This window comes from Sciurus vulgaris (assembly GCF_902686455.1).
Source record: "Sciurus vulgaris genome assembly, chromosome: 8".
Classification (NCBI taxonomy): domain Eukaryota; kingdom Metazoa; phylum Chordata; class Mammalia; order Rodentia; family Sciuridae; genus Sciurus; species Sciurus vulgaris.
In genome coordinates this window covers 124,948,791-124,973,695 of record NC_136468.1, presented here as the reverse complement: position 1 = coordinate 124,973,695, position 24,905 = coordinate 124,948,791, and the positions used below count along the sequence as shown (strand labels likewise).

The 24,905-nt window shown below is 53.6% G+C and overlaps 1 protein-coding gene across 5 annotated transcripts; it reads right to left on the bottom strand.

Moving 5' to 3' along the window:
* Positions 1 to 238: 238 nt before the first annotated feature.
* Positions 239 to 21,260, bottom strand: TBX1 (T-box transcription factor 1). Of its 5 annotated transcripts, none has more exons than XM_079152595.1 (9): positions 21,188 to 21,260; positions 17,868 to 17,987; positions 16,227 to 16,608; positions 14,210 to 14,311; positions 13,198 to 13,369; positions 12,503 to 12,658; positions 11,825 to 11,892; positions 11,648 to 11,748; positions 239 to 11,300 (listed from the first exon to the last, which is right to left on the bottom strand). In XM_079152595.1, exons 2-9 carry the CDS (start codon positions 17,899 to 17,901, stop codon positions 10,816 to 10,818), a joined length of 1,500 nt encoding a protein of 499 aa, XP_079008721.1. In that variant the 5' UTR covers positions 17,902 to 17,987; positions 21,188 to 21,260; the 3' UTR covers positions 239 to 10,815. The 5 variants fall into 5 exon arrangements, with proteins under 5 accessions (XP_079008721.1, XP_079008719.1, XP_079008720.1 ...); XM_079152593.1 differs by lacking the exon at positions 21,188 to 21,260 and adding an exon at positions 18,527 to 18,780; XM_079152594.1 differs by lacking the exon at positions 21,188 to 21,260 and adding an exon at positions 18,550 to 18,780.
* Between the last annotated feature and the right edge of the window lie 3,645 nt (positions 21,261 to 24,905).

The following is a 24,905-nucleotide window of genomic DNA, read 5'->3' as shown; positions in this document are numbered from 1 at the left end:
TATGACTTTGGGGTATATATTTAGTCCCTGGTAAGCAGAATGTTCTCTATGCTACCTGACTGCAATGTCTTGAGCTGCTTTTCTACATCATGCCTTTCCACCATGATGTTCTGCCTCATCTCTGGTTCAGAGCAATGGAATAGACCATCTATGGTCTGAGACCACAAATCATGAGCCCTAAATAAATTTCTCTCCTCTATGTTGTTCTTGTCAGGTTTTTGATCACAGTGACAAAAACAGTTGAGTAAAACACTAGGCAAGGGCTCTACCATTGAGCTATACCTCCCTTTTTATTTTATTTTGAGATGTGGTCTCGGCAAGTTGTCCAGGTTGGGCTTGAATTTGCAATCCTCCTGTTCTGGCCTCCTGACTAGCTGGGGTTACAGGGATATGCCATTGCACCCAGCCTACTAGTGATTTTATAAAACAATTTTGCAATCAACGTTTAAATATTGGGGCAAGGGGAAACAAAAAAGAAGTGTCTGTAGAAATTTACTGTTACATCCATAATATTTGAATTTGGATTCTCAAGTTAGAGTGTGAGTATACAGAGAATTGTTTATTATATAGCATAATTTATAAATCTTGAGCATTTGTTGAACAATTATCTTTCTCTTTAGTTTTGGAAATTTCAAACATAACCCAAAATGAAGGGAAAACATGTACCTTCAGCATTAAGCAAAGGTCTTTCTGGTAGTCACACCCCAACCTCATGTCCTTCTCACCAATCTCTCCCAGGCTCCAGAACATTGAAGGGTTAGCATTTGGGAGGTCAGGGAGTTCCAGGTTCACATAGCCACCTTCATCCCTCAGGAGCATCACTTATCCATGAGGTGTGTTCCTGGGACACCTCTGAATTTTCACTTTTCCAGCCTGAACATGGAGACAACTCCATCCAATAAGAGTAGACAGAAGTGCTCTGTGAGATGTATGTCTCTTTGAGTAGATGAGACAAGACAGTAGATGAGTGTCACATGTCTGACTTATATGGAAGGACCAGCTAGAACTTGATTTACCCCAAAGAAGGACTGTCTACAAAAAATAGTTGCCCAGTCCAGTAGCAAAACCAGGCCCAGCTTTAGCAACAGTAATCAGTGACCCAAAGGAAATAAGTTGGATTAGGAAACTAAAAATCCCCATACCTACTTTAGAAATAAGGAACAGGAATATGCTATTTTCCTAGTTTAGAATAACAAATTCTGGGTCCAGGGTGTAGTATAGTGGTAGAGCACTTGCTTAGCATGTGTGAGGGTCGAATTTCCAGCGCCGCAAAAGAAATGAAGACAAATCCTAAAGCACGCTGTGACACTCAGCTAAAGCAGCCAAGAGGGTAGAGGATGGAGATGTCTTAATCCATTTTCTGTTGTAATTTATTAAAAAAAAAAAAAAGTTTTATTTTGGCTGGAGGCTGGCAAGTCCAAGATTGAGTGGCCACATCTGGTGAGGGCCTGTGCCTCTTCAACTCATGGTTAAAGGCAGAAGGACAAGCAGGAATGTGCAAAGAGAATACAAGAAGCAAAACAACCAGCTCCTGAGATAACAAACCCACTCCTGAAAGGCATTAGTCTGTCTTAGTGACCTATCACCTCTTAAAGCATCCACCTCCCAGTACCACCGTGACACCAATCAAATTTCAGCATGAGTTTCAGAGGGGACAAACCATATTCAAACAAGAGCAAGAAAGGAGAAGGAAAAGGAGACACACTAGAATGGGGTCAAAACAAGACAAGGAGCAAGTTAAAGTCCCAGCAAGTCATTCTTAATATATGAGAGAACGTTTGTTCAATAAAGTTCACCCATGTTAGTATAGGGTTTTGTGAATTTTTACAAGTTTTCGATGAAAGTTCCATTACCTGGTATAATCCTGTAGTGCTGTGGTTTGCCTTTCCCACCCCTGAAGCCCTTGGCATGGCTTGTCTTTCATCACTGTGTTTTTGCCCTTGTCCCACAGTGTGGTGCCTCCAGGGCCTGGCTTCTTCCACTCAGTGCAATGTATGGAGACTCCTGCAGGTCCTCTTGCCTCAGCAGTTCCCTCCTTTTCATTGCTGAGTTGCGCTCCAGGGACATACACACATGTCCTGAAGCACACCTGGGTTATGTCCTAATTTGGGCAGACGCTGCTATGGATGCTGAGCAGATGTCTCTGCCTCTATGTTCCAAGCCTTGCCCAACCAACGTCATCACCTGCTGTGTCACATGTAAGCTGCCCCTGAGAAGCAGCTGCCCACTCCTCCAATGAACCTCAGGTGTGTGATACCTGATGCCTGAGCAGGGTGGCAGGCTGGGTTCTAGGGAAGACAGAGGTCCCCTTTGCCCACCCCTGCTCTGAACTTGTTTCTGCTGAGCCCTTTTGTCCCTCCACCCCCACAGAGGTCTAGGCATCCTGAGGAAGTCATCTGTCCCTCCCTATGGAACATAAACTTTTTGGAGCAGAATTTGTGTCTCTCACCATCCGGAATTGTGTGACATGCCCATGATTTGACTCCAGCCACCCATAGCTCTGTACCTTTGCCTGTCCTGGGCAAGGGCAGGCTGGGTTCTTCCTGAGCAACTAAGTGGCTTTGCTGTCCTCCTCCTAAAGATTCAGTCTCTAACTAATCTTTAGAGTACTGCACTATGGGGAAGAGGGAACAGAGAGACTCTTTCAGAGAGGGAGGCACACAGCCAGGCCACAAGTGTCAAGGAGCTCTGTCTGGGAGCTCTACCATTCTGGGGAAGCCACTGGGCTTTGCAGATGGTCTCAGAGGTGCCAACATCATGGTTGATGCAAACTAACTTCCATCCACACCTGCCCCATGTACACCTTCTGCTCTGGAACCAGCAAGATTTGCAAAGGGCAGGGGCACTTGGAGATGTCATCTCTAGGGAATGGCACCAATAGTCCTCTGCCCCCTTTAGGGCTGTCAGCTTTCTTAGCCCCTTGAGGCCACCCCACTGCAGCCATCCCCCCTTCAGCACTGGCTTCATTGGAAATTCAAGTTCCACCCGGGCAAGGGGAGACCTGCAGAGAGTGCCCCAGAGCACCTCTGATCCAGAAAAAGAAGCAACTCCTACTTGGAGGGGTAGCTACATGCCAAGTGGGACTTGAGGGCCTCCTGGGATCAGAATATTTGGCTCTGAGCTATTGGCTTATCCATACCATGTATGGCTCTCTGGGAAGGTCCATATAGGCCTCTCCACTGTGGCCCTGTGACACCTGGGCTGAATGACTCTGTGAGGAGGCCTCCCTGTGCATTGCAGGGTATTGGGCAGTATCCCTGGCCTCAACCCACCAGATACCAGAGGCAACCCCTACCTTGAGTGACAACCATAGTTGTCTCCAGGCTTTGCCAAATGCCCCTGGGGGACAAAATGACTCCTGTTTAAAAAGTACTGGCTAAGAAGTTGGGGATGCAACTCAATAATAGAGTACTTGCCTAGCATATGCAAGGTCCTGGGTTCAATACCCAGTATTGCAAAACAAGGAAACTCATAAACAAACAAAAAAATAAAACATGGTTTAGAGACAGGGAAGGAATTGATCAATCCAAGATTAACGTAAGTGACAAATTTGCCATTTTAACCCTTTTTAAGTGTCGGTACATTTACGTTGTCATGCAGCAGGCACCACCTCCAGAATTTGTTATCTTGCAAAACTGAAACTTTATAAGATTGCCATTAAGCATTCTCATTCTTCCCTTCCCCCAGCCCCTGGCACCCACCATTCTACTTTCTGTTTCTATAGACACGCCTACTCTATGTGCCTCATATATGTAAAGTCATACAGTATTTGTCCTTTTATGACTGACTTATTTCACTGAGTATAATGTCAAGTTAGCCTGTGTTGTAGCATTTGTCAGAATTTCCTTCCTTTTTAAGGTTGAATAAAAGTCCACTGTGGGGCTGTAGTAGTAACTCAGTGGTAGAGTGCTTGCCTAGCATGTGTGAGGTACTGGGTTCAATTCTCAGCACCACGTACAAATAAATAAATACAATAAAGGTCCATAAACAACCAAAAAAAATTTTTAAAGTCCATTGTGTTGATAGACCCATTTGCTTATTCATCTGTTGATGAACACTTGAGTTGCTTCTATCTCTTTGTTGTTATGAATGATGATGCTATGCACATGGGCATGTACACATATATTTGAGTCCCTGCTTTTAATTGTCTGGGGTATATACCGAGAAGTGGTCTTTCTGTATCATAGATAATTCTATTTTTATTTTTTTGAGAAACCACAGTGGCTGTGCTGTTTTACATTCCAAATAGTGCACAAAAGTTTCAATATCCCTACATCCTTTATAAAAAACAGTGACCATCCGAATGGGTGTAAAATGGTATCTAATCCAGGTATTTTTATTCACCAGAAATCATGCAATAGGATCTCTATCTTCCAGACACTTAAATTCTTATTGGAGATGAGATATGTGAGACATGTGCCTGGGAAACACGGAAATCAAGGGAAACAGCTGCTGAAGTCAGAGGAGTTAAGTGGACTTCGAGAAGCAGATCAGCCTCACTGCCTAAGCAAGGAGGCCACAATGACCCTAGGTGTCCCGGCTAACCCCAAGACCCTTCCTGGCAGCATCCTCCTAAGGATTCCTGGAAGCCTGGAGGCTCTATGAGTAATCTTGGGACTAAAGAGAGCAGGTGGTGGCTGGAAAATAGGGGTCCAGCCCTACGATAAACTTCCTGGGCTGTGACCTAGGTGTCCAGTTCTCCTGAAGTAGGTCCTAACTGTGGTCCTGGGTCCTGCCTGTAAATGCTACCCCACACAGGTTGACTGCTCACATTGATGGAGGACTTGACCATTAGAGACAAGGAGGACCACTCAGCCAAACAGAAGGGACCACTATGAAATGCCTCCATAGGGTGCTGGGGAAATACCAAAGGCAGTCCTCTTTGAAGCAAGGTGTTCCTTTCCAGCTGGGTAATTGTGTTTGGGGATGTATGTGTTAGTGTCTACCTTGTGGTTCTGCCACAGTGTATGACCTGCTTGCTCCCCCCTCTGCCTCTGTGATCCCTATGGCTCAGTCCCCCACCTCTATCTCCCTTCAGGCTGTGTCCTGAATGCTGAGATGAAGGCCTGAGCCTGGGGTAGCCCCTCCTTTCCAAAGTGCAGTCCCTATAGGCTGTCCCAGGAGGCAGCACTTTCTAAAGCTTTCTAAATGGTCAGCTGCTCGGGAAAGGGGCTCATTTGTCTTCATCCCTTAAGACTTTACTCATTGTCATCAGAAGGGTGATCATTTGCATTGAAGTGGCTGCTTTCATATTTTTCTATTTTGCTTCAGACCAATAGCTCACACAGCTCTGAATCTGGAAATCAACAGTGACACTGCCTGCCACTCTGTGCTGTCTGGGCTTCTGTAGGCATAGCCACCACCTTCACCTGCAGACCTAGCAGGAGCTCACCAAAAAAGGGAAGCTCTCAGGGACATCAAGGAAGGGGGACTGTGTCCCCAAGTCTACCAGGTTGTCTCTTATCACAAAGGAGATCTGGCAGGGGGAGGGGGTAGTCCAGGGCTTCTGAGACTCAGCACTGTAATGAAGGTCCCTGCTATGCCCTTGGGGATGTACTGACCAATGGTGAAAAATTCAAGCTGTGGCCCTGTGCAGCCAGGTGGACTTGGGAAGCTCTGGCTATTTTTTCCACCTTCACTGTAGGATAATATTGTAAGAGAAACTGTATTGGAGAAAGATCTAGAAACCCCATATGAATAAAAGATCTGTTTAGAAATGGGGGTGGGAATGTTGAGAGGAACTGAGTTTAGAATGGGAGGGAAGAGTGAAAAGTAGACAGGGAAGACTGGATGTGTGCAGGGAGTGGGTAAGAAACGTATGAGAAACCATGTCTCAGAAGGGCGGGGCCACTTGGGGAGTCCCATTTGCAAGATCTTCCAAGGTGTGATGCTAAAACCCAGAGTTGCCCCAACCACAGTCAGGGAACATAAGTTTGTGCCTGAAAAAGTGGCCATTGTTCTCAGTTCTGGCATCCATCAACTATAACTGTGCCATTATTTCATGTGTGACCAAGACCTTTCTAGTTAGACTGAGAACCTCACCCTTTGATTAAGATGTCTCCCAACTTCAGAACTGTTGAAATGTGAGTGCTTGCCTAGCATGTACAAGGTCCTCATTTCAATCCCCAGCATGGCAAAACACAAAACAAAACAAATAAGAAAAAAACTGTGTATATCACAATCAGTGCAAGGGGTGATGCACCCCAATCCTTCCCCAGCAGGGATCTATGCTGCAGGAGAAAGTATTGGGCTGGCCCAAAGAAGAAAGGGGGATGGATGCTGCTGGAAGTGGGGATTAAGTGTGTATTATACAATTGAAAGCTGATAAAAGATGTCAACAATGCCATCTCTCCTTATAATTAAGAAGATAATTTAATTACTGATATTAAAACCTAAACCACTGTCCCATATTGGCTGCTTTTAGCAGAACACCTTTGGTTCTGCTGTTTTCCACACAGACCTGGCAGCCATTAACATAGAGCCTCCAAGTGTCCAGACTTCATCTTATGAGCCCATCTGGTTTGAAGTAATATAACAAGCAGGAGAGGGAACTGAATCAAAGGCACGATTTGTGTTTTTTAAAGTACAGAAAATGTGTGAAGCAGCACCAGGAGAAAGTCTCATCCAGCCTTGTAAGGGCTGGGGCCGTGTCCCTGCTTACTCTGAGGCTGAGCCCAAGGCAAGACACAGAAATGGCTTGAGAGGTGAAGGAGGAGCGTGCAGATGCTTTGGATGAGCCTGGTTAGAGCCTTAGAGAAGCACATGGTCTCACTAGAACTTAGATGATAAAGGAAATAAAAAACATGTTTTCCCCAGCCAGAGGGCACTGCCCTATGCTCATGGTTCATGTGGACCTTCACTGTGTACAGAAAGGTTCCCCGCACAGGGCAGAGGTCAGCACCACATGTGAAGGGGAAACTGAGGCACAGAGCCTCTAGAACACAGGCTGCTCCATGTGGGCTCCACTGACACCACTGACATCACGCCTTGGTTCTAGAAGATGCTCCTTGGCCACTTCATTCCATCCACCAACACATGGCCCTCCTCACTTGACCCTACTCACTCTGGTCTGCTTAGTGCTTGGCAGCTGTGGCCACGTGGAATTCTCTGGCTTCAGGGCTGCTTTGATCTGCAGTACACCTGGAACTCAGTGTCTCATCCTCACACAGCTGTCATCACACGGGTCCCACACACTCTGTGGATTTCCCCAGCTGGTGGGGGCTAGAGGCCCACAGTGGACAAAATCTCCTCTCCCTCTACATCTGGAGGTGTCCCCAGGCAGACTTCCCTCTTCTAGCAGCTGAATCCTGCAGCATTCCTGCCTCTTTTCTCCATATACTTCCCTGGCAGACTCTGCAATTAGCCCCTCCAGATAGTGCTGAGTTCCCATCCGTACTTAGACAAGGGTGCCATTGCAGAGCAGGAGGCTGTGGAGGTTCCTGGCAGCCTGCATGTGACTCTGGATTTGGTCTCATCTTCCCCCACTTAGTCAAGAGTTGACCTATTTCCCAAGTTGGGTATCTACTATTTTCTGAAAGGTTTCGAGGCATGAATAAGAGACTGGACTCTCTAAGGTGCTTTCTGGTCTGAGTATTCATCCTACCAAGTCTTGGCAGTTGGACACTGGAAACAGGCTAGGGGAGAAGAATGCAGCCTCTGTACCAATGAAGATGCTTGGGGGTATCCAATAACAGGGGTGTGAGTAAGGAGCCCACAAGTGGGATAACCCCGCCACACACACACACACAGGACAGCTCAGAAGCTCACACTAGACAGCACAGAAGCTCACGGAAAGACAGAGCAAACATGTTCACAGAGAAACCTAAGGTGAGGGGAAAAGGGAGTCATTCTCAGTCCGTTCTGGCTGCTATGACAAATAAACCATAAACTAGGTGGCTTATAAACAATGGAAATTTCTGTCTCATAGTCCAAGATCTACAGAGGTTAGAAGTCCAAGATCAGGGTGGCAGTATGGTCAGTTCTGCTGAAGGCCCTCTTCTGGATTGACACAAATGCTTTCTCTCTGTGTCTTCACATGGCAGAAGGGATAAGGGATTTCTCTGGGCCCTTTTATGGGACACTAATCCCATTCATGAGGGCCTAACCCATGACCAAATTACCTTCCAAAGGCCCTATCTTCTAATACTAGCGTGGGGACACAATCTTTCAGAATATAGCAATCACAGAAAAGAAACTGCCAGAAAGCTATTTCATAGGGCAGTTAAAGGATGTCCAGAGCAACTGCCCACAGGGACGTCAGCTCCACAAGTGTAGCAGTCAGGGCAGCGAACAGACAGCACCTGCAGCTGATGGGAGCTCACCAAGCACTTATTTAAGGAATGAATGAAGGAGGGATGATCAGCATGGGGGAGACTCACAATGTACCATGGAGTTGAAACTACCAGCCACAGAGTACCCTGTTGTATATTCCCATTTACTACAAGCTCTCAGACAAATTCATGCATGGGGGTGCAGGGGAGAAAAAACATGCCTTTAAGGGCCATTACCCAACACATGGTACACCCTCATCTGAAGCAGCCAGTATGGTGACCCTTAGCACCTGAGCCACTAAGCATTTGGAATGGGGCCAGTGAGGACCTGAATATTTCATTTTATTCTAAGTCATTAAAATGTTAAGTGGCCACACGTGGCTAGTGGTAGCTCAGTTAAATAGCAGGGTGATTCTCCATCTTCACTGCCATCACAATGGGAACAGGCAAGTCTGTACAAGGCCAGCAAGCTCCACCCCTATTTACAAACACTAGATGCTGTTATTTGTGCAAGGGACAGTTTCTTCTTGCTTTAGCTTTGAACAAAACCAAAGCACAGGCCTCTCTAATGACAGCTCTTTTCCTGGTGTCCCTCCTGGAGCACCCTGGGTGTTGAAAAGTGTGGAGTGACTGCATTCCACTGCAGAGAAGGAAGGCCTGAGATGTGCTCAGAACCCTCTGCAAGGCAAACTCCAATCTGCCACTCCTGGGGTGGGGTAACCACAAACAGGTAACCGCTGCTCCACGCAGAAGCCCACTATCACATGTAGGTAACCCAAAGAGAAAGTTGCAATTGGGGGTATGGTAGGAAGCAGAACTCAGGAAAGGACATCAACAGCTACCCATAAGAATAGATCCCTGAAGCTTTGTCCATGAAGCCTGCTGGCCACTTGGACAGACCTGTAGAAATCTTGATGCCCTGGTACTAGAAAATGTGCCCTTGGAGGCTCTGGGTGGGTCTGGTCACCCCCTTCCTTCCTAGATTTGCCTCATGGGAATTGTTTCTGCCTTTTTGTTACTAACCCCCTTCTAATTGCTAAACTTCACCACTTCAGGGTGAACACAACCTGAAACAGGTCCAATTCAGGGTCAACATCTGAAAATACCTGGGTGTGCCCTTGGAGAGGTGGTACCAGGGCTGCTGCTGCCATGCAGGAGCAATAAGCCAGGCAGCCTGGGAAGCAGCAACTGCCACAAACATATTAGGACATGCACAGAAGGCCAGGGACAGAACCTGGCCACATGCATTTCCTGTTCATCTTGTGTCCAAGTTAGCCTTGATGTTGACCTGGCTGTCAGCTTTTCCTGCTTGGATTCAGGAAGGGAGGGATCAAAGGATTCCTCTAGCCCATCCCTGGTGTTGAGTTAATGGGGAGAGATCTCTCAGGCACCTGGTCTGGGAAAAATGCTTCACAAACGAGCTTTAAGATGACTCATGACCACTATCATTGTGCCCCCTGTCCTGCTCACTCCGCAGGGACACTCTCAGTGAATAAAGTCAATAAACAGGGGAAAACGAAGGCCTGGGTTGGGGCTGGGCCAGGAAAGTGCTACAAGAGCAGCACTGCCTGTTTGTCTTTCCACAATCCCATCCGGGTCAAGGGCTTCTCCCTTTCCCAGACTGGATGAACTGTGTCCTGTCATGACCATTATTCCCAGCTTCAATGCAAAAGTATGCAGGACAAGTTCTGAAAATAGGTTAGGGCCAGCCTAAGTCCTATGACCGTAGCAACTTCAGGTGTGAAGAATTTAAGTAAAAAGGACAGAACTAGTACCTGGGGCTGGTACCAGTTCTGGGGATGTGGGATGATTGGGAGGGTGATTGGGCAGAGAACAGGGGAAGGGAGTGAGCCCAGCGGGGATGGGGGAGTAACAGGAAGGACAGGATGGGCAATGCAAGGACTTCACTCCCACTGCCCAGGACCCTAATGAACCTGACCTGGGACCTGTGGGGACTGGGACTGGAGAGACACTGAAGTCCTGAGTCACATCCAACTTGCTCTTCCTGAGATCTTCTGCAAGATCTGACTCTGCGCTAAATAAAGAAAGAAAAAGAAAAGAAAGAGAAAAGAAAAAGAAAAAAACCCATACACAGGCAGCTTCCAAAAGAAGCGAAATCGTTTATCAAGTCAGCGCCGGCGCGGTATCTACAATATCTACACATATCTACATGTATCTACACCGCCTGCAGGCGGAGCTCTCGGGTCGTCTACACTGCCACTACCGGCGGGCCGGAGACGATGCGGTCTCGCGGTCTTGGGGAAAACAATAAATACCACTTCCTTCCACCTCCGACCCTGCGCTTTGGCACTGGCGGGCGGGAACCCCCCCACACCCATGGCCCTTAGGGCTGGGAAAGGACCCGTGTTTACTCCGGGGCTGAAATGACCGAATAGTCCTCGGGGCTGGAGAGTGGAGGACCCTAATGACTTCGAGGTTGGGGAAGGACAGGATCCGAGGTGGCCCCGGGCCTGGGAGAGTGTCCTTTGACAGGGCTGAGTGGGGCTTCGGTAGGTCGGTGCCCAAAGAGCAGCGACTGCTCGCATTATCTGGGGCAGTAGTCGTAGGAGCCGGGCGGCGCGGCCCCAGCAGATGAGTACATGTTGGCGGCAGCGGCGGCGGCAGCCGCTGCAGCGGCAGCAGCAGCAGCTGGACTCACCGCAGGGTGGTGGTGGTGCGGGTGTGCGTGCGCGTGCGGGTGGTAGCCGTGGCCGCGCAGACCCGGCAGAGGGTAGGGCGCTGGTCGGCTCTTGGCCCCGAGGTAGTGGTCGTAGGCTGCCGCCGGGTATTTGTAAGGATGGTGGTGTAGGGGCTCCGATGCGCCGGGCGCCTCCAGGCGCAGCTCAGTGTGCGGGGGACTGGGTCGACCTCCGGACGCACCGGGTAACTGGACGAGGCCGCCGGTGCCACCGGCTCCAGGCAGCGCAGGGCTCAGCACCCGGGCCAGCAGCTGCGGTGGGTGCGCGGGATCCCCGAGCATGGCCGATCCGCCCGCGTCGCGTTCGAATTCTCGCCGGACCTCAGCAGGGTCTGCGGGAGCGAGCCGAAGGGTGAGAGCGGCGGACTGGGACAGCCTAGATGACTCCCAGAAAGCCCAGCCGGCAAGGAGGCGCGAGGCCGCGCTCGAGAGGCTCTCGCCCCTACTCGGCGAACCAGCGCTCCCCTGGGGCCCGAGCCCCTCCGCGGGCGGCAACAGCGGGCGGGGCGCAGCCTTCGGGCGGGCGGGCGAGTGCGCGCTTGCCCGCCGCCACCGCCGTTGTGCAACCAGCGCGAGGGCTGCGAGCGCCGCAGGGGTACAGGCGAGGCCGGGCGCGGCCGTCGACCCGGGGTGGAACGCGCGCGAGTCTGCGACCCGGATCCCAAGACCCCGGCCCTACCTTTCTCCGCACCGTTGGGCTGCGTTGGGGAGGCCACCGGATTCCGCGAGCGCGCAAAGGCGCTCATTAGCGGCAACGGACCGGGCCGGTGATTCCGGGGCCTGCGAAAGGGGGCGGATCAAGGTGGCGCCCCAGTCGGGCGCCCGGGCATTCGCTTTCTGCTCGGAGGACACTCACCAGTCCTCAGGGTCGCAGTCCCGGAAGCCTTTGGCGAAAGGGTTGCTGGCAATCTTCAGCTGCGTGATCTGCAGGGAAGCCGACAAGAGCAAGCTGCTGAAGCCCTGCAGCCCGCGGCCACCCAACCCCAGCGGCAGCGAACAAGGGAGTGTTAGGAACCTCTCTGCGCTGCCCAGACAAGAACCGTCCCACATCTCTCCCATTCTCCACGGACATTTTGCCTCCCTCTTGCAGTAGGGAGACTGGCGAGCCTTCTCTTTCACTAGGGGACAACTTATTGCCGCCCCAACAATTGGGTATGAAGACTGTGCCCTGGCTGGGATGGGAATGGGGTCACCTCTGGCCCCCAAGTCGTAGCAGAGAGATCTGAGCTGGCGCCCTAGGAATCTGAGTAAACCTAGAATCAGGCCCCTGATGGGGAGTTTCCGGAATGGTTTGGAAAACAAACTTTCAGGAGGCAGTGACAGTTGCTGCTACAGAGGTCAAGCTGATAGGAGGTTGGGCCAGCCTGGCAGAGGGAGGGGGCAACTAGAGGCCCTTGAGGGAGGGGTTGTTCTCTCAGGAACCACAACCTGCAGGTCCAAGCTGTCTGTGACCCCAGGCATCGAAAGTACCTTGCACCCCATTCCCAGAAGTGTTGAATGTACCCCTCCCCAGGACCTCCCTGCAGGCCCTCACCCGGTGGTTCTGGTAGGCAGTGACCGCAGTGAAGCGTGTCTCCTCAAATACAAAGGTTTTGAAGTTCTCCTCTGCGTATTTCTCACTATCTTTGCGTGGGTCCACATAGACAACATGGAAGCGAGGCTGGTATCTGTGCATGGAGTTGAGAATAATCTAGAAGGCAAGGTGGAAGATCAGCTCCAACAACGGGGCTGGGACTGAGAATCTGGTGAGGGCTGAAAAACCGGTGGAAGTCTGAGTAGGCAATGAACTTCCTTGGATAATTTGAGCAAAATGCTTAACTTCTGAAATGAGGCCAAGCTGTGAGATCCATTTGGGACCTCCTAGAAAGATATTCCAAGTGACAAGTGGTCAGGATTTATATTCTTTCCTCAGGTCCCCAGCAATTGCTGTGGGGCCTGCACAGGGTGGTCGCTGTAGAGCAGAATTCAGCAAGAAAGCAGCCCCACAGGCCTGAATTCCAGTCTCCTGCCTTCCCCACCTCCCCATACCCCAGTCGTCAGTCCTTTGCAATTAAAAAGCCTCCAGCATAAGATCAGGGGATAAGGAAAGGGTAATCCCCTTTTCCCAGGTCTGCAGCCTACCCGCTAACCAGAGGTCCATTCTCTGAATGTGTCCTCTCCGATCAGTGAGGACTGCCAAGGGCCTGCAACAGGGACAGCTTGGAAGCCTGGGGAGAAGGGGTCGCTCACATGGCCATTGTCATCCAGCAGGTTGTTGGTCAGCTTGAGCTTGTCGAAGGACACAATTTGCTTCATCCACTGTGCACCTTTGGCGGGTGAGTCAGGGTGGTAATGCACTCGCCCCGGTGTGGCAGGGTCTGCCTTGCCCGCTACCAGCCAGGAGGAACTATGGAAGGCATACCTAGGGCAGCACCAGGACAGGGGTCATGCCATACTGGGGTGAACCAACAGGGTCTTGCCCCATGTGCCAGTTGAACCCAGAAAGTGCCTCTGAGGAGTTTCTTCATCAGCGAAATCAAGCCCCCAATGCCATATGGACTGGAAGTTTCCACAAGGGGATTATGGAAAAACCCGGAAAATTCCCACCCTCACACAAAATGAGCAGGGGTTGGGCCCCACTGGGATACCAAGAGGAGGTTGTGCTCCCCTTTTCTCCTCATTTCGCTGCACACGGGTCTGCCCCGTGCGGATATGGTGGGAGGCTGGCTTTGGCCTCCCTGGCAGCCTCAGGCACAGGGCGGTCCAAATTCACTTTATTAATTGCTGTTAATTGTCCGGGCAGCAGAGGCCCGCCCTGCATAATCTCTCCCGGCCACCCCACCTTTCCGGATCAGCTCTGGGACCCAGCGTTCCCTGGAGATGGGGGAAGGGGACAAGGCGCTCTTGAATGGCTTCTGGAAGAGGGAGACCAAGGAAACTGAGGGCTGTGCTTGGCCCACCCTTTCCAGGCCATGCAGGCTCAAGGGCATCAGAGCTGCCTCAGGCTTGAAGGTTCAAGGGGTTCCCAGCTGTGTGACTTCCTGAGGCAGGTTCTGGAGGAAAAGTGGGGGTGGGCGTGGGTCTGATGGGGATAGGGAAGGGAGCAGGCTGAGAATGTCAGCGGGGCAGTGAGTTCAGGTGCCTGGGTGAATCCGGTGATACTTGGAGTTAGTCAGCCAGCATGAAACTGCAGCGACTTAGGGTGCCCTCCCTTGTCCCAAGCATATACAGCCAGCCAAAGCAGTCCCAAGGACTTGCTCACCGGTAGCGCTTGTCATCTACCGGCACGAAGTCCATGAGCAGCATGTAGTCAGCCATGGGGTCCATACCGAAGAGCTTCACTTGGAACGTGGGGAACATTCGCCTGGGGACAGTGGAGCCTCAAGTCACCTCATTTGGGGGAGAACATAGCTGTCCTACCTTGACTTGCAGGGGCACAGGCAGCACCTCACTCAGCCCTTCCTTCTCCTTCTGGTTGCTGTTTGGTCCAGCCCTCACTCAGCTGCTCTAACCCAAGTAGGCCCCTACCCTACCACGGGTAAGTGAAGCAGGTCCTAACCCAGCGTGGAATCCTGGAGTCCCAACCTTCTTCGTAGATCCAACTTTGCCTTGCTGATTCCTTGGCATCCCGGACCTAGTCTTGGCCACGGCAGGGAAGGGTCCCTAGGATGCAATCTCCTGGCTTCTCTGCCCTTGACAGAGCCTCCCCAGCTTGATCTAAGTGGCTCCCGGTTCCAACAAAGTGAAACTGGATGGTCAATGTAATTCCAAGGAGTCTCTGTTGCCTTTTGAACTGGGTCTACGGCTATTCCCCAGTCCCGCCGGAGAGGCCAGCTGTGGAGAGCTGGGTCTGTGGCTGTTCCCAAATTCCTCCCAAGAGCCCACAATCCCTGACTCTCAGATCCTGGCCTAATACTGGAATCTCCCTACCGTTCTCTGGATACAGGCAAGTTCCTGCTTCCTCAAGACCCGCAAGCCCAGATGCAGTTGCCTAGGGCAGACTTTGCTTATGCCTTCGTGGTTCCCCAATATCCTTTCTTCTGGACCCTGACCCAGTGACAGATCAGGGCTCTTGAAAGGACCTTTTGCAGCTCCTGGTTGAGCCGTTGGCCATGGTCCAGCCCTGGCCTGACAGCACAGAAGTACCAGCCACGGGGCACTGAAGGACAGCACAAGGCTTGGTCCCCTCTTGTCCTTCTCACTGCCTCCCCTCACAGGCAACTCCCTGCAGTCAGTGGGCAGAAAACAGATGCCAGGAGCCAGGCCTCCAGGACAGGCTGCTTGCCACCCGCACCCAAATCCTCTGCTAGTCAAGGGTTCTGCAGAATATTGTCTTCTAGGATAAAGACAGCGACGACAAGGCCCTTGCTGGGCTGAGTTGGCCTGGGCCAGGGGCCCGGCCACTGTCCCCAGGAGGACCCGTGTATATAGGGGCAGCAAAGACCCTGAAAAAAAAAAAAATCCATGGAGCAGGAGGTGAGGACAGGCCCTAGGCTCCCCAGGGAAGACGGCTGTGGCAGGGAAACAGAAACCAAGAGAAGGCTCTGCAAACAGGCCTTGAGTTCCCCTTGGCTGTGCCGACACAGAGCTGGTGTGTACATTAGACACAGCCCAGCACCGGCCTTTGTCTACTGGTCAAATCGGGTGCATCTGCAAAACTTGTTCCCCTTCTCTCTCGGCCCTTAAAACAAATACAGGCCAACTGAAAGGCGATGGCCGGGCTTGCGCAAAGCCGGGCCCACTACTACCCGAAATTTAGGCCTGAGAATACTGGGTAGCAAGTTCCACCAAACCAACCACACTTTTAAAGGATCTTAATTCACTCCTAAAATCTTCCATACAATTACTCAGCTTCTGTTTTTTATCTTGCCCGCATTGACTGAACTCCGGAACCCAAACAGTAGTTTCCTTTGAGGTGGGATCCACCAGGAACCTGCTGGGCGGCCTGGCCCCTAGTCTCTGCAGCCTGCCCCCAGCTCAATGCGCTTTAGTCCGCTGCTTCCCCGCGCGGCATCCTGGGGCTGCGGGTCGAGCGGGCCTGTTCCGGGCTTCTCTCTGCCACCCGAGCTGTCCTCTCGCTCAGCGCTACCCATGGCTATCGCAGGAGCCGGGACCACAGAGAGTAAAGAAGGCGACAAGGCCGAGAAGAGCTCGCAGGTGGCCAAGCCGCACCCCCCACCCTGCTTTTAAACCCCACTCTCGCGTATCCGAACGAGGGGCGCGGTCCGTATATGGCAGCATATGGGGAAGGTCGCGGCGCGCGGAAGGGGCACCCTGACCTGCCGGCTTTGGTGACGATCATCTCGGTGCCCAGCTGATTGAACTCGTCCCACAGTGCCTTCATCTCCAGCTGCACGCTCACGCTGGCTACCTTCGCGTTCTTCTTCACTGGCGCCTTGGCGGCAGCCACGCAGCTAGCCCCGGGACCCTCGGGCTCCGCAGCGGCACTGGTGACGGCCCCTGAGGCCGGCGCGAACGGGTAGGCGTGCGGCGGCGGCTGCGGCGGGCCTGGGGCGCCCGGGGCAGGGGCGGGAGCGGCGGTGCAAGGGTCGTAGCGCGGTGGCGGAGGATCGCGCGGGCCGTACGGGTCGGCGCCCGGCGACGCGGCGCCCGGGAAGCCCCCCGCGGCCCCCAGGCTGCTCAGGCTGCTGGCCGTGAAGGCTGCAACGTCGCAGAAGTGCGAGAGCTGAGTGAGCCACGGGCTGGACACAGCGGAGATCATGACCCGAGGGCCGCCGCCGTCGCCGCCGCCCCCGCCGCCGAGGTGAGCGCTGTCCCGCGCCGAGGGCCGAGTGGCGGGCGCAGCGCTGCGTGCGCCCCGGGCCGCGCCGCCCCACACCGCAGGCCGGCCCCGAGGAGGCGCCCCGCCCCGCCCCGCCCCGCGCCCCCCCTCCCGCTCCCAGACAATGGCCTCGTTCCCCTCCCCCGTCCCTCGCCCCTCCCCCCCTTTCCCCCCTCCCAGGCCCCCAACCCGCCCGCCCTGGCTCGCTCGGCCCGGGGGCCCCGACCGCCCGGACCGGCTCCCCGGAGCTCCGGGCTCCTCCGTGGCCCCTGCCCTGCCGCCCTCCCGCATTGTATTTCTCCTTTTTCTGTTCCAGATTTTCTTTCCCCAATTTACTTCTTTACCTTTGTTTCCTTTCGTTTAAGTTTTCCTCCTAATCATTTTTCCTTTTTCCAATATCTCTTTATTTTTCTCGTTACTTTTTCTGCCTCTTTTTTCTGTCCCTTTCTTTGCATTTTATTTTTCATTACCTTTTGTTTTTTTTTTTTTTTTTGTCTACCATTTTTCTCTTGTTTCTGTATACTCCGTTATTCATGATCCCCCCCCCCTTTTTTTTAAACGCTGGAGTCTTTCCCCTGTTTTTTTTAATGACTTTACTTTCTGTCGTCAATTTTTCCTTCATTTTTTCTCTTCTCTTTCGTTCTTGCCGTCTTTTAAAATCGTCTTTTTTTCTTTCCTACCGTCTTACAGATTTTCTGTGATTTTTCCCTCCTCTTTTTCTGTTTTTTTTTTTTTTCCCTCCTGGCCGCCCTCCCCATTTTGTTTTTGTTTGTTTTTGTTATCCTTTTCTCTCCTTTTTCTGTGTTCCCTGATTCTCTTGCAGTCTCTTCTCTTACATCTTTCCTCCCACCTCTCCAAGATCACAGCCACCTCTTGTTTCTCCCTCCCGGGCTCCACTCGCCCTCTTCCGGGCCTATGTCAAGCTGCGTGCCAGTCTCCGAGGCTGGGGCCCCCAGACTAGTGGATGAACAAACTTTATAGGAGATGCCCGTCCTTCCTCCCTGCTCCAGAGTCCCATCTGCGAGCCTGGAACCCACCCCGCCCGGAGTTCCCTCTACCTACTCCGCAGCGGGATCTCACGGCAGCGGAGACAGTGGGTTGGCGGGCAGGCCAGTGTAGACGCGGCCAAGAGGCTCACCTTCCATGTCCCTGGTGACCGTGCTGAAGTGCATCCCGGCTGTGTATCCTGGTAGCCGGCGAAACTTCGCCCGGTCGGAGGCCCCGGGGCCCCGGTGGGCGGTGCCCTCCAAAGCCTCGGCTGCAACCAGAGAGGCGATGCTGAACGCGCTGGCCCGAGGAGAAAGCGGGCTCCGAGCGTCCATAGGCGCCCGCCGGCCTGGCCGGCGCCGCCTCCGACTGCGTGCGCCCAGCCGCACCGCGCCCAGTCCAGCCCACCGGGCCCAGGGGCGGGGGCCTGCGGTGCCACTCACAGCTTCAGTCCCCTAGCCCAGGGGATTATGGCGCCATGGGCCCCCACTTGGGGCTAGTATCGACCCAGGGGCCCGAATGGGTGGAATACCCTGGAAGTTCGGGGACCTCCTGCTTTCCAAGCTATCCGCCCCTCCTCCGCTGCAAAGGCCCTCTGTGACCAACGCCCCTTGAACATCCCGCTGCTCCTGCCAAGGCTGGGCCTCCCTCTGTTCAGAAAAGCCACCTTCAGCCTCCTCAGCCCCAAAGGAAAGGCCGCTATGCCAGGAGCACCCAATCCCAGACAGATGGCAGGGCACCGTGAAGCACCAAGGGGCTGCCTGGGCTCCGTTCTGCTCCTGCCCTTGCCTTGACTCCTCCCGTCTCTACCTTCTCCCCGGCTACCCGTGCACCTGGGTAAGGAGAGAGCAGCTCGGGCTCCCGCGCCGGACACGGGCAGATAGCCTCAGGGCTGCGGAGTTCTCCGTTCCTCGGTGCGGCGGGACAGGACCCAGCTCAGCAAGTGCCCTACAGACCCCTTAGGACTCGCTGTCCTAACTGGGGACCCGAGCCGGGGGACGCCGCCCAGGCCGCGCAGCCCCAGAGCCCGAGCGTCACGCGCACCCGCGCGCACCGCCCGCCTCTGACCGGGACGCTTTTACATCCGGAGGGTGGGCAGTGCCCGCTCCTCCGACCTCCCAGCGCACCGGCCGGGCGCAGGGAGGGCCGGGGGCGGGGCCTGGCCGGGCGATGGACTCCCAGGACACGTCGGAGAAGTTCAGGCCGCATGGTTGGGTGCAGCCTGCTTGTCACCCCACAGCCAGCTTGCCCACCGGGGAAGATCCTGCTGCCAGTGGTGCCCGATCAGGCCCTCGGCCTTGGGTCTCTAGACTCACACATGCTCATGCCTAATGTCCAGCTCGGCCTGTGTCTTTCCTCAAACGACTATTTTCTGGGGTCTCCTTTGACCAGTTCAGCAATCCCTGAAGTTCATGTCCAGGGTCTCTTCAGCTGGGTGTCAAGCCTGCGGCCTTCCTGATCTTGTGCTAAGGGTACTGGGCAGTTAGGACCTCAATTTCTAAGGTCTTTCTGCCTAGGACCTTGTAGGCCTCTTGCAGCACTTGATTGGAATGGGGTGGGAGGCAGGCAGCCTCTCCCAGGTCTCTTACAATTTCAGGGCCTCAGATCCTGAGCTGTAGAGAACCCTAGCTGTGAGCCACTGGTCCCCAGTTTCCAGGGGAGTGGGCTCAAGCAGGAAGGGACTGGACTGAGGAAAGAGCTTGAGGCCAGGAGTACAGGGGGTATATATATGGTGCCATGTCCTGTGTGTGGTATGTGTAACCGTGAGCACCTCTACTCCCGGGCCTGCAGCTAGGGCCTTATGGACCATATAGGGAAAGAGAAACTATCATCAAGGCATTCCTCAGGCCCTGAGTGGCCATTCAGGGCTGTGACAGTGACCTGTCATCCAGCAACTGTCATTGAGGGGACCCAGGGCAAAGTCCAGGGAGGTGTAGTGTAGAGTGCAGGGACCAACTGGTTCTAGGTTCCTTTCTCTCCTCCCTGAGTAGGGTCAGTCCTTATGTCCAGGACCCCAGAAGGCGTTGCCTCTGAAGGAGGGGAGATCCTGGCTGTGAGCAGGTGAGAGGGTCATTGGTGGGTGCAGGAGATAAGGCCAGTGTGGGAGATCTGTGCCTAGAGAGGCTCTGGGTCCTGCAGACTGTGAGTGGGTCCCTGTGTGGGGATATGGGGATGGAGGCTCCTGCATGTGACATGTATCATCAGGGTGCACAGTGCCCTAGAATGTAGGGTGCCCAAGGTTGTTCCGGTGTACTTAAGGGAGCCTTCCCAGTGTTCACACACCTGAGGGCAGCAGCCAGATGCTGAGCCGGAGAATGAGGCCAACATTGAGAAGGGAGAAAGGGAGAAGTGAAAGTGAAAAACCCTGAAACTCTAGGTCAGGCCTTTAGGGCGCTGTCCTGAGGTCCCCACCTGAAGATGGGGACTGGGAGCAGTTCTCCCAGCCTGTCCTCCATTAACCCTTTTCGTGCTGTGACGGAACGTGCTGGGCCAGCAAGGTGGACAAAAGTGCCAGACCCAAGGAAACCTTGGCAACCGAGGAGCGGGGAAGGGGTGAGGGGCCTCATTCAATCAGCTCGGTCGGTGGCTCACCCGCCCCACCCGCCACGGATACTTACCCGCTTGATCCTGAAATCCCTAACCCCGAGGCTCAATGCCGAGACCATTAGGGGGCCTTCCGTTGGCTGAAGAGACCTAAAGAAGCCCGAAGCTCTAGAAGCGCGAGGTCGTCCTAATTTCCAGACCTCGCCTGAGCCGCAACCTCCAACGCCCACAGGGCAGAGCTCTTCTGACCCTCCCATCCTCGTGCACCGCACCGCCCTCTTACTCTGCGCTCCGCCACGCACAGCAGCCACCAGGAAACCCTCCGGCGCTCCTCTGCCCGCTCACTCCCAGTGCCGCCCTCAGTTCGGAGGGGGCGCACGCACCCGGTGGTCCTACGCCCCACAAACTCTGGTTCGGCGGCGGCACCTAGATCGCGGGAACTATTTCTCCCTCACCTGGACCGGCCGCGGCTCCCTTCCGTCTCGCTCCCCCTGCCGGCCGCGCCTCCATTACGGTAAGTTTGGAGGCCTGGCTGGGAACCGGCCTTGGGCAAACAGAGTCCCAGGCGCGGCACGGAGTCTTGAGCTACTCAGGGTATGACTTCTTAGGGCGTTGTGCTCGGCTGGGACCTGGACTGCTCGGTCCCTTCTACCACGTGCCACACAGAGTGAGGACGAGACCCGCATTTCTCCAAGCAGGAGGCGGAGAAATGGGGGCCCTGATGAGACCACTTTACAGCTCTAAAACCGAGGCTAGTGGGGATGAGATAAGAAGCTTGGATGAGTGCAGGAGGCTGGAAGGGTGGGATGGGCTAAGGACACCGGGTAGCCTTTGCCTTGCCCTCTATGCCCTAGGGCAGATGCCCAAGAGGCGTTTGGTTGCACCCCAATCCTGCCTTTGGAGTCCGATGTGCCCCAGCTCACTCACCCTTTGGCCCGGCATCTTCAGAGAAGTCGAACGCGAAGCAAGTCTAATTTCCGAAGTTTTCTCCCCAGTGCGCTGAAGGCGGCCCCTAGAGAATCTTGGCTGCTCTGCTGCCCGCCCAGCTCCGCCTCCCCTGGGCACACGTGGCTCCCCCAGGGGAGCCGTCAGACCGGCGCCCTCGCCCTCACGCCCACCAACCCCACTCCTCACTTCTCAGTAGTTTGTAAAGACACAGCGCCGCACCCACCGCTCAGAGTTTATTCAGCCAGCCCTGTGAACCTTTGAAACCTCCTATGTCTTTGGAGGGCTCACAGCCCACCCATCAATGAGCTCACCGGCTCCCCAGACTAGGTGTGCAGGACCAGCAGCTCCTGCGTTGGCCCCAGAATGTTTGGAGCAAATAAGCACACAGATGGGGTCACAAGAGCTGTCACAGTTTGTCAGCACTGAGAATGGCACAGGAGAGTGCCGGGTGGGGAGTGTAGCGGGCTGGGGACTCCTTTAGAAATCAGAGCACGGAGGTGGGTATGAGACTGAATACCCGCCCCCCCCACACACACCCCCAGGGCGCAGAGGGACGCACAGGAGAAGGCCTGGGCTTTTCTTGACCTGGTTAATTCGTTTCAAGATTGATAGCGGGTGAATTGCCTCCAGCGCTTGTCTGGATGTGGCCTCAGTATCTCGAAGAAAGCTCAGAGTTACTCCAGAAGTAGCCTGCAACCGGCCTCTCTGTTGCTATCAGCATCTCTGCCCCAGGTCCCAGCCGCCTGGGACACATCTAGTGTCCTGAGGGCGGGCAAGCAGCGCCACTGAGAGCAAGGGGACTCGACCTTCGCTGGAAACTAGAGAGGTGGGCATGCCTGAAGGCTCTGTCTTCTTTTTCCCGGTATGGTCTCCCACTAGACTCCTAACCCACCAGCGGGGGCCTGAGCCCATTGGGTGCACTCCATCATCCCTCCATCCCACCGAGATGTTTGTCCCCAGATGCTGGCAAATGCCACATTCCTGATGACCCTCATGGATGTGGGCAGGCAGAGACCCACACCCTGGAAGTGGGTGGGTTGTGACTTGCTTGGCTGTGAACTCCAGCTGCCAAGCCAGAGAAGAACCCGAGGGTGCTGTGAGGCTGGGGAGAAGGAGCTGGTGGCTTGAGGTCTGCATCAAAGACGTCGTCTCATATTCCATGGGCGCCTGCACATTACACCACTGGCAGGAGCATCACGTGTGCATACGCTGTGGGTTTGCAAACCCTCCAGGTGCTGGGCCAAAACTGGGGGGCTGCGGAAGCTTCTGGTATGGTCCACAGCTCAAGCCAGAACAGCAGACAGACAGGGAACAGTTGGGCCCATCTTAATAGCACTTGTGTCCTTTGGCAATGGTCCTTTGGCAACCTGGTGAAGTTGGAGACCCTTCTCCCCCAGTCTGGGGTATCCATGAGATTCCTCCCTACCTGTTCCTTGACCCTTCCCTTGGCTCCTCTCTAGGCAGTGGTTACTGCCCCTCTACTGAAATGGAAGTTCCTGCCAAGCCCATTCCAAAGTGCCCTCCTCAGTGTCAAGCCTTTACCCAAACTGTCAGGGGGAGGGCATTCTGTGACTAGTGCTGAGCACTGTGATGTATGCGAGGCCACAGTGGGATTCACAGGAGAAGGACCAAGGGCTCCCAGGAAGTGTCCTAGTGAGCCTTGCCAGCTAGACCTGACTGATAAAAGTCCAGGGAGTTAGGAAGAATCTAGTATGGCTTGACAAGGATGCCACATTGGGGTGAGCTGGTGTGTGGCCAGACAGGGATCTGATCCCTTCACCCCTCCCATAGCATCACCTGAGACCCTTCCTGGGCCTCAGAGACACCTGTATTATGTCTTGGGGCAGGGCCTGACCCATCTCAGAATCCTAGTGCCTAGACCCTGGAGACCTGATGACTGCAGGATGAACAAAAAGGGAATCAGACCCAAGAGAGGCAGACATGGGAGGAGGTAACTAGAGTGGGTAGAAAAGAAGACAGGACAGAGAGGCTTTCACCCCTGTGACCTCAGCCTGCTCAAAGATGAGAGATGATGGGCCAGGGTTTACACAGCAGTGGACATCTGGTCTCCTGCCTTCTTTCTGCACAGAGCCTACACCCTTCCCCAATGGGTGCTGTATTTCTGGGCCAAGTTCTCAGAAGGACAGATGGAGGGAGATATGGTGAGAGGGATGATGGGCCAGATGGGTGATAGCACCACCTACCCTCCACCCCCACCTCTGGGGAAACCAAGGACCCCTGCAGGCTGGAAGTTCCCACAACTCCAGAACAAACAAACAAACAGACAGACTGATGGACAGCCAGGCTCTGGGCCCCTCTCCAATTTCTGAGACTGTTGATTTAGCTGCCCACTTGGTGGGAGGACCCAGACACATGGGGAGCTGGCTGTCCATCTTCTGGCCATGCTAGCCCCTCCACCCCAGGTGCTATCAGACAGAGGTGAGACAGATGCCCAGATGGCCAGGCCAGTGACATGACCAGGTCTCTACATATGGAGGTGGCAGCTTATAAAGACAGCCCCCTGCCAGCCCCTTCCCTCTTGTGGCCATAAAGGAGGAACCACTCTGTCCAAGGAAAGGTATGTGCCCCCAAAGTCCCTAGAGGTGTGTTGGCTTAGGATGAGTGACCCTTTCCAATTGTACCTTCAGGTTCTTTTCCCCTGCAGAGGACCCTGACTACGTAGGATTCCCTATCTGTCCATGAACAGGCACCCCACACCACCAACACCACACACACACACACACACACACACACACACACTTGAGGGCTACCATATGCTCACTTGAACACATATACATGAGTGTGCACATATACCCACATATGTGAGCACACTGTAATACTTGTGACCTTGGGCATGCCTGTATACATGCACACATTTGACAGAGATATAACCATAGACTTGAGCTTGAACTCACACATGCACACTGTACACACATAAACCCACACAGGAGAGTGTGCACACTCTGGCATGTATAGCACATACACAGAGACATGTACAAATGTGTAGGCTTTTCACTGACAGTGGCCTTGGTAGCTCATCTTCAGTGGTGATGACATTTCAGTAACTCAAGGAGAATTTGAAAGTGACTTCACTTGACTAGGTGTGAATGGCACACACCTGTAATCCTAGCTATTTGGAAGACTGAGGCAGAAAGATCTGTATTCAAGGTCAGCCTAGGCAGGTTAGCGAAACTCTGTCTCAAAATAAAAAGAACTGGGGTGTAGCTCAATAGTAGAGCACTTGCCTAGCATGCATGAGACCTTGAGTTCAATCCCTAGTAACACACACACACACAGAAACAAATTCACTGGGACAAGGTCCTTGTGGAACCTCAGTGCTGCATGATGAAGGAACAGTGAAATGTTTCTAATCATTCTCATCAAGTCATTTTCTGAAGGTGACACACTCAGGTAATGGTCCTTGAAGGTCTCATTAGCAGGACTGATCTCCTGGACACTGGAAACAGGAAAAGTCCCTGTAAGTAGTGCTGCCAATGAGGAACCTTATGAATAAAAGTGCCTCAGCCACTTTCCATGCTTAGACCCCTCTCTCCCACAGTCCTGAGTTTGGCTTGGTGGTAAAATGAATCCTAGGAAGCTCCAAGTAGTAAGAAATAAGACAGGGCCAATATAATGACAGCTAAGCCAGTGATATCAGTCCATATGTCAGTAGGTTCCAGCAAGGGTGTGAGGGTGG

Excerpts from the sequence above, each read along its gene's own strand:
- TBX1 (XM_079152592.1), bottom strand. The coding sequence starts at position 18,051 with ATGGACGCTCGGAGCCCGCTTTCTCCTCGGGCCAGCGCGTTCAGCATC. Across the intron at positions 12,659-13,197 it reads TGCTGGATGACAATGGCCAT|ATTATTCTCAACTCCATGCA; the intron begins GTGAGCGACCCC and ends CTTGCCTTCTAG. Across the intron at positions 11,301-11,647 it reads GCCCAACGGTGCGGAGAAAG|ACCCTGCTGAGGTCCGGCGA; the intron begins GTAGGGCCGGGG and ends TCGCTCCCGCAG.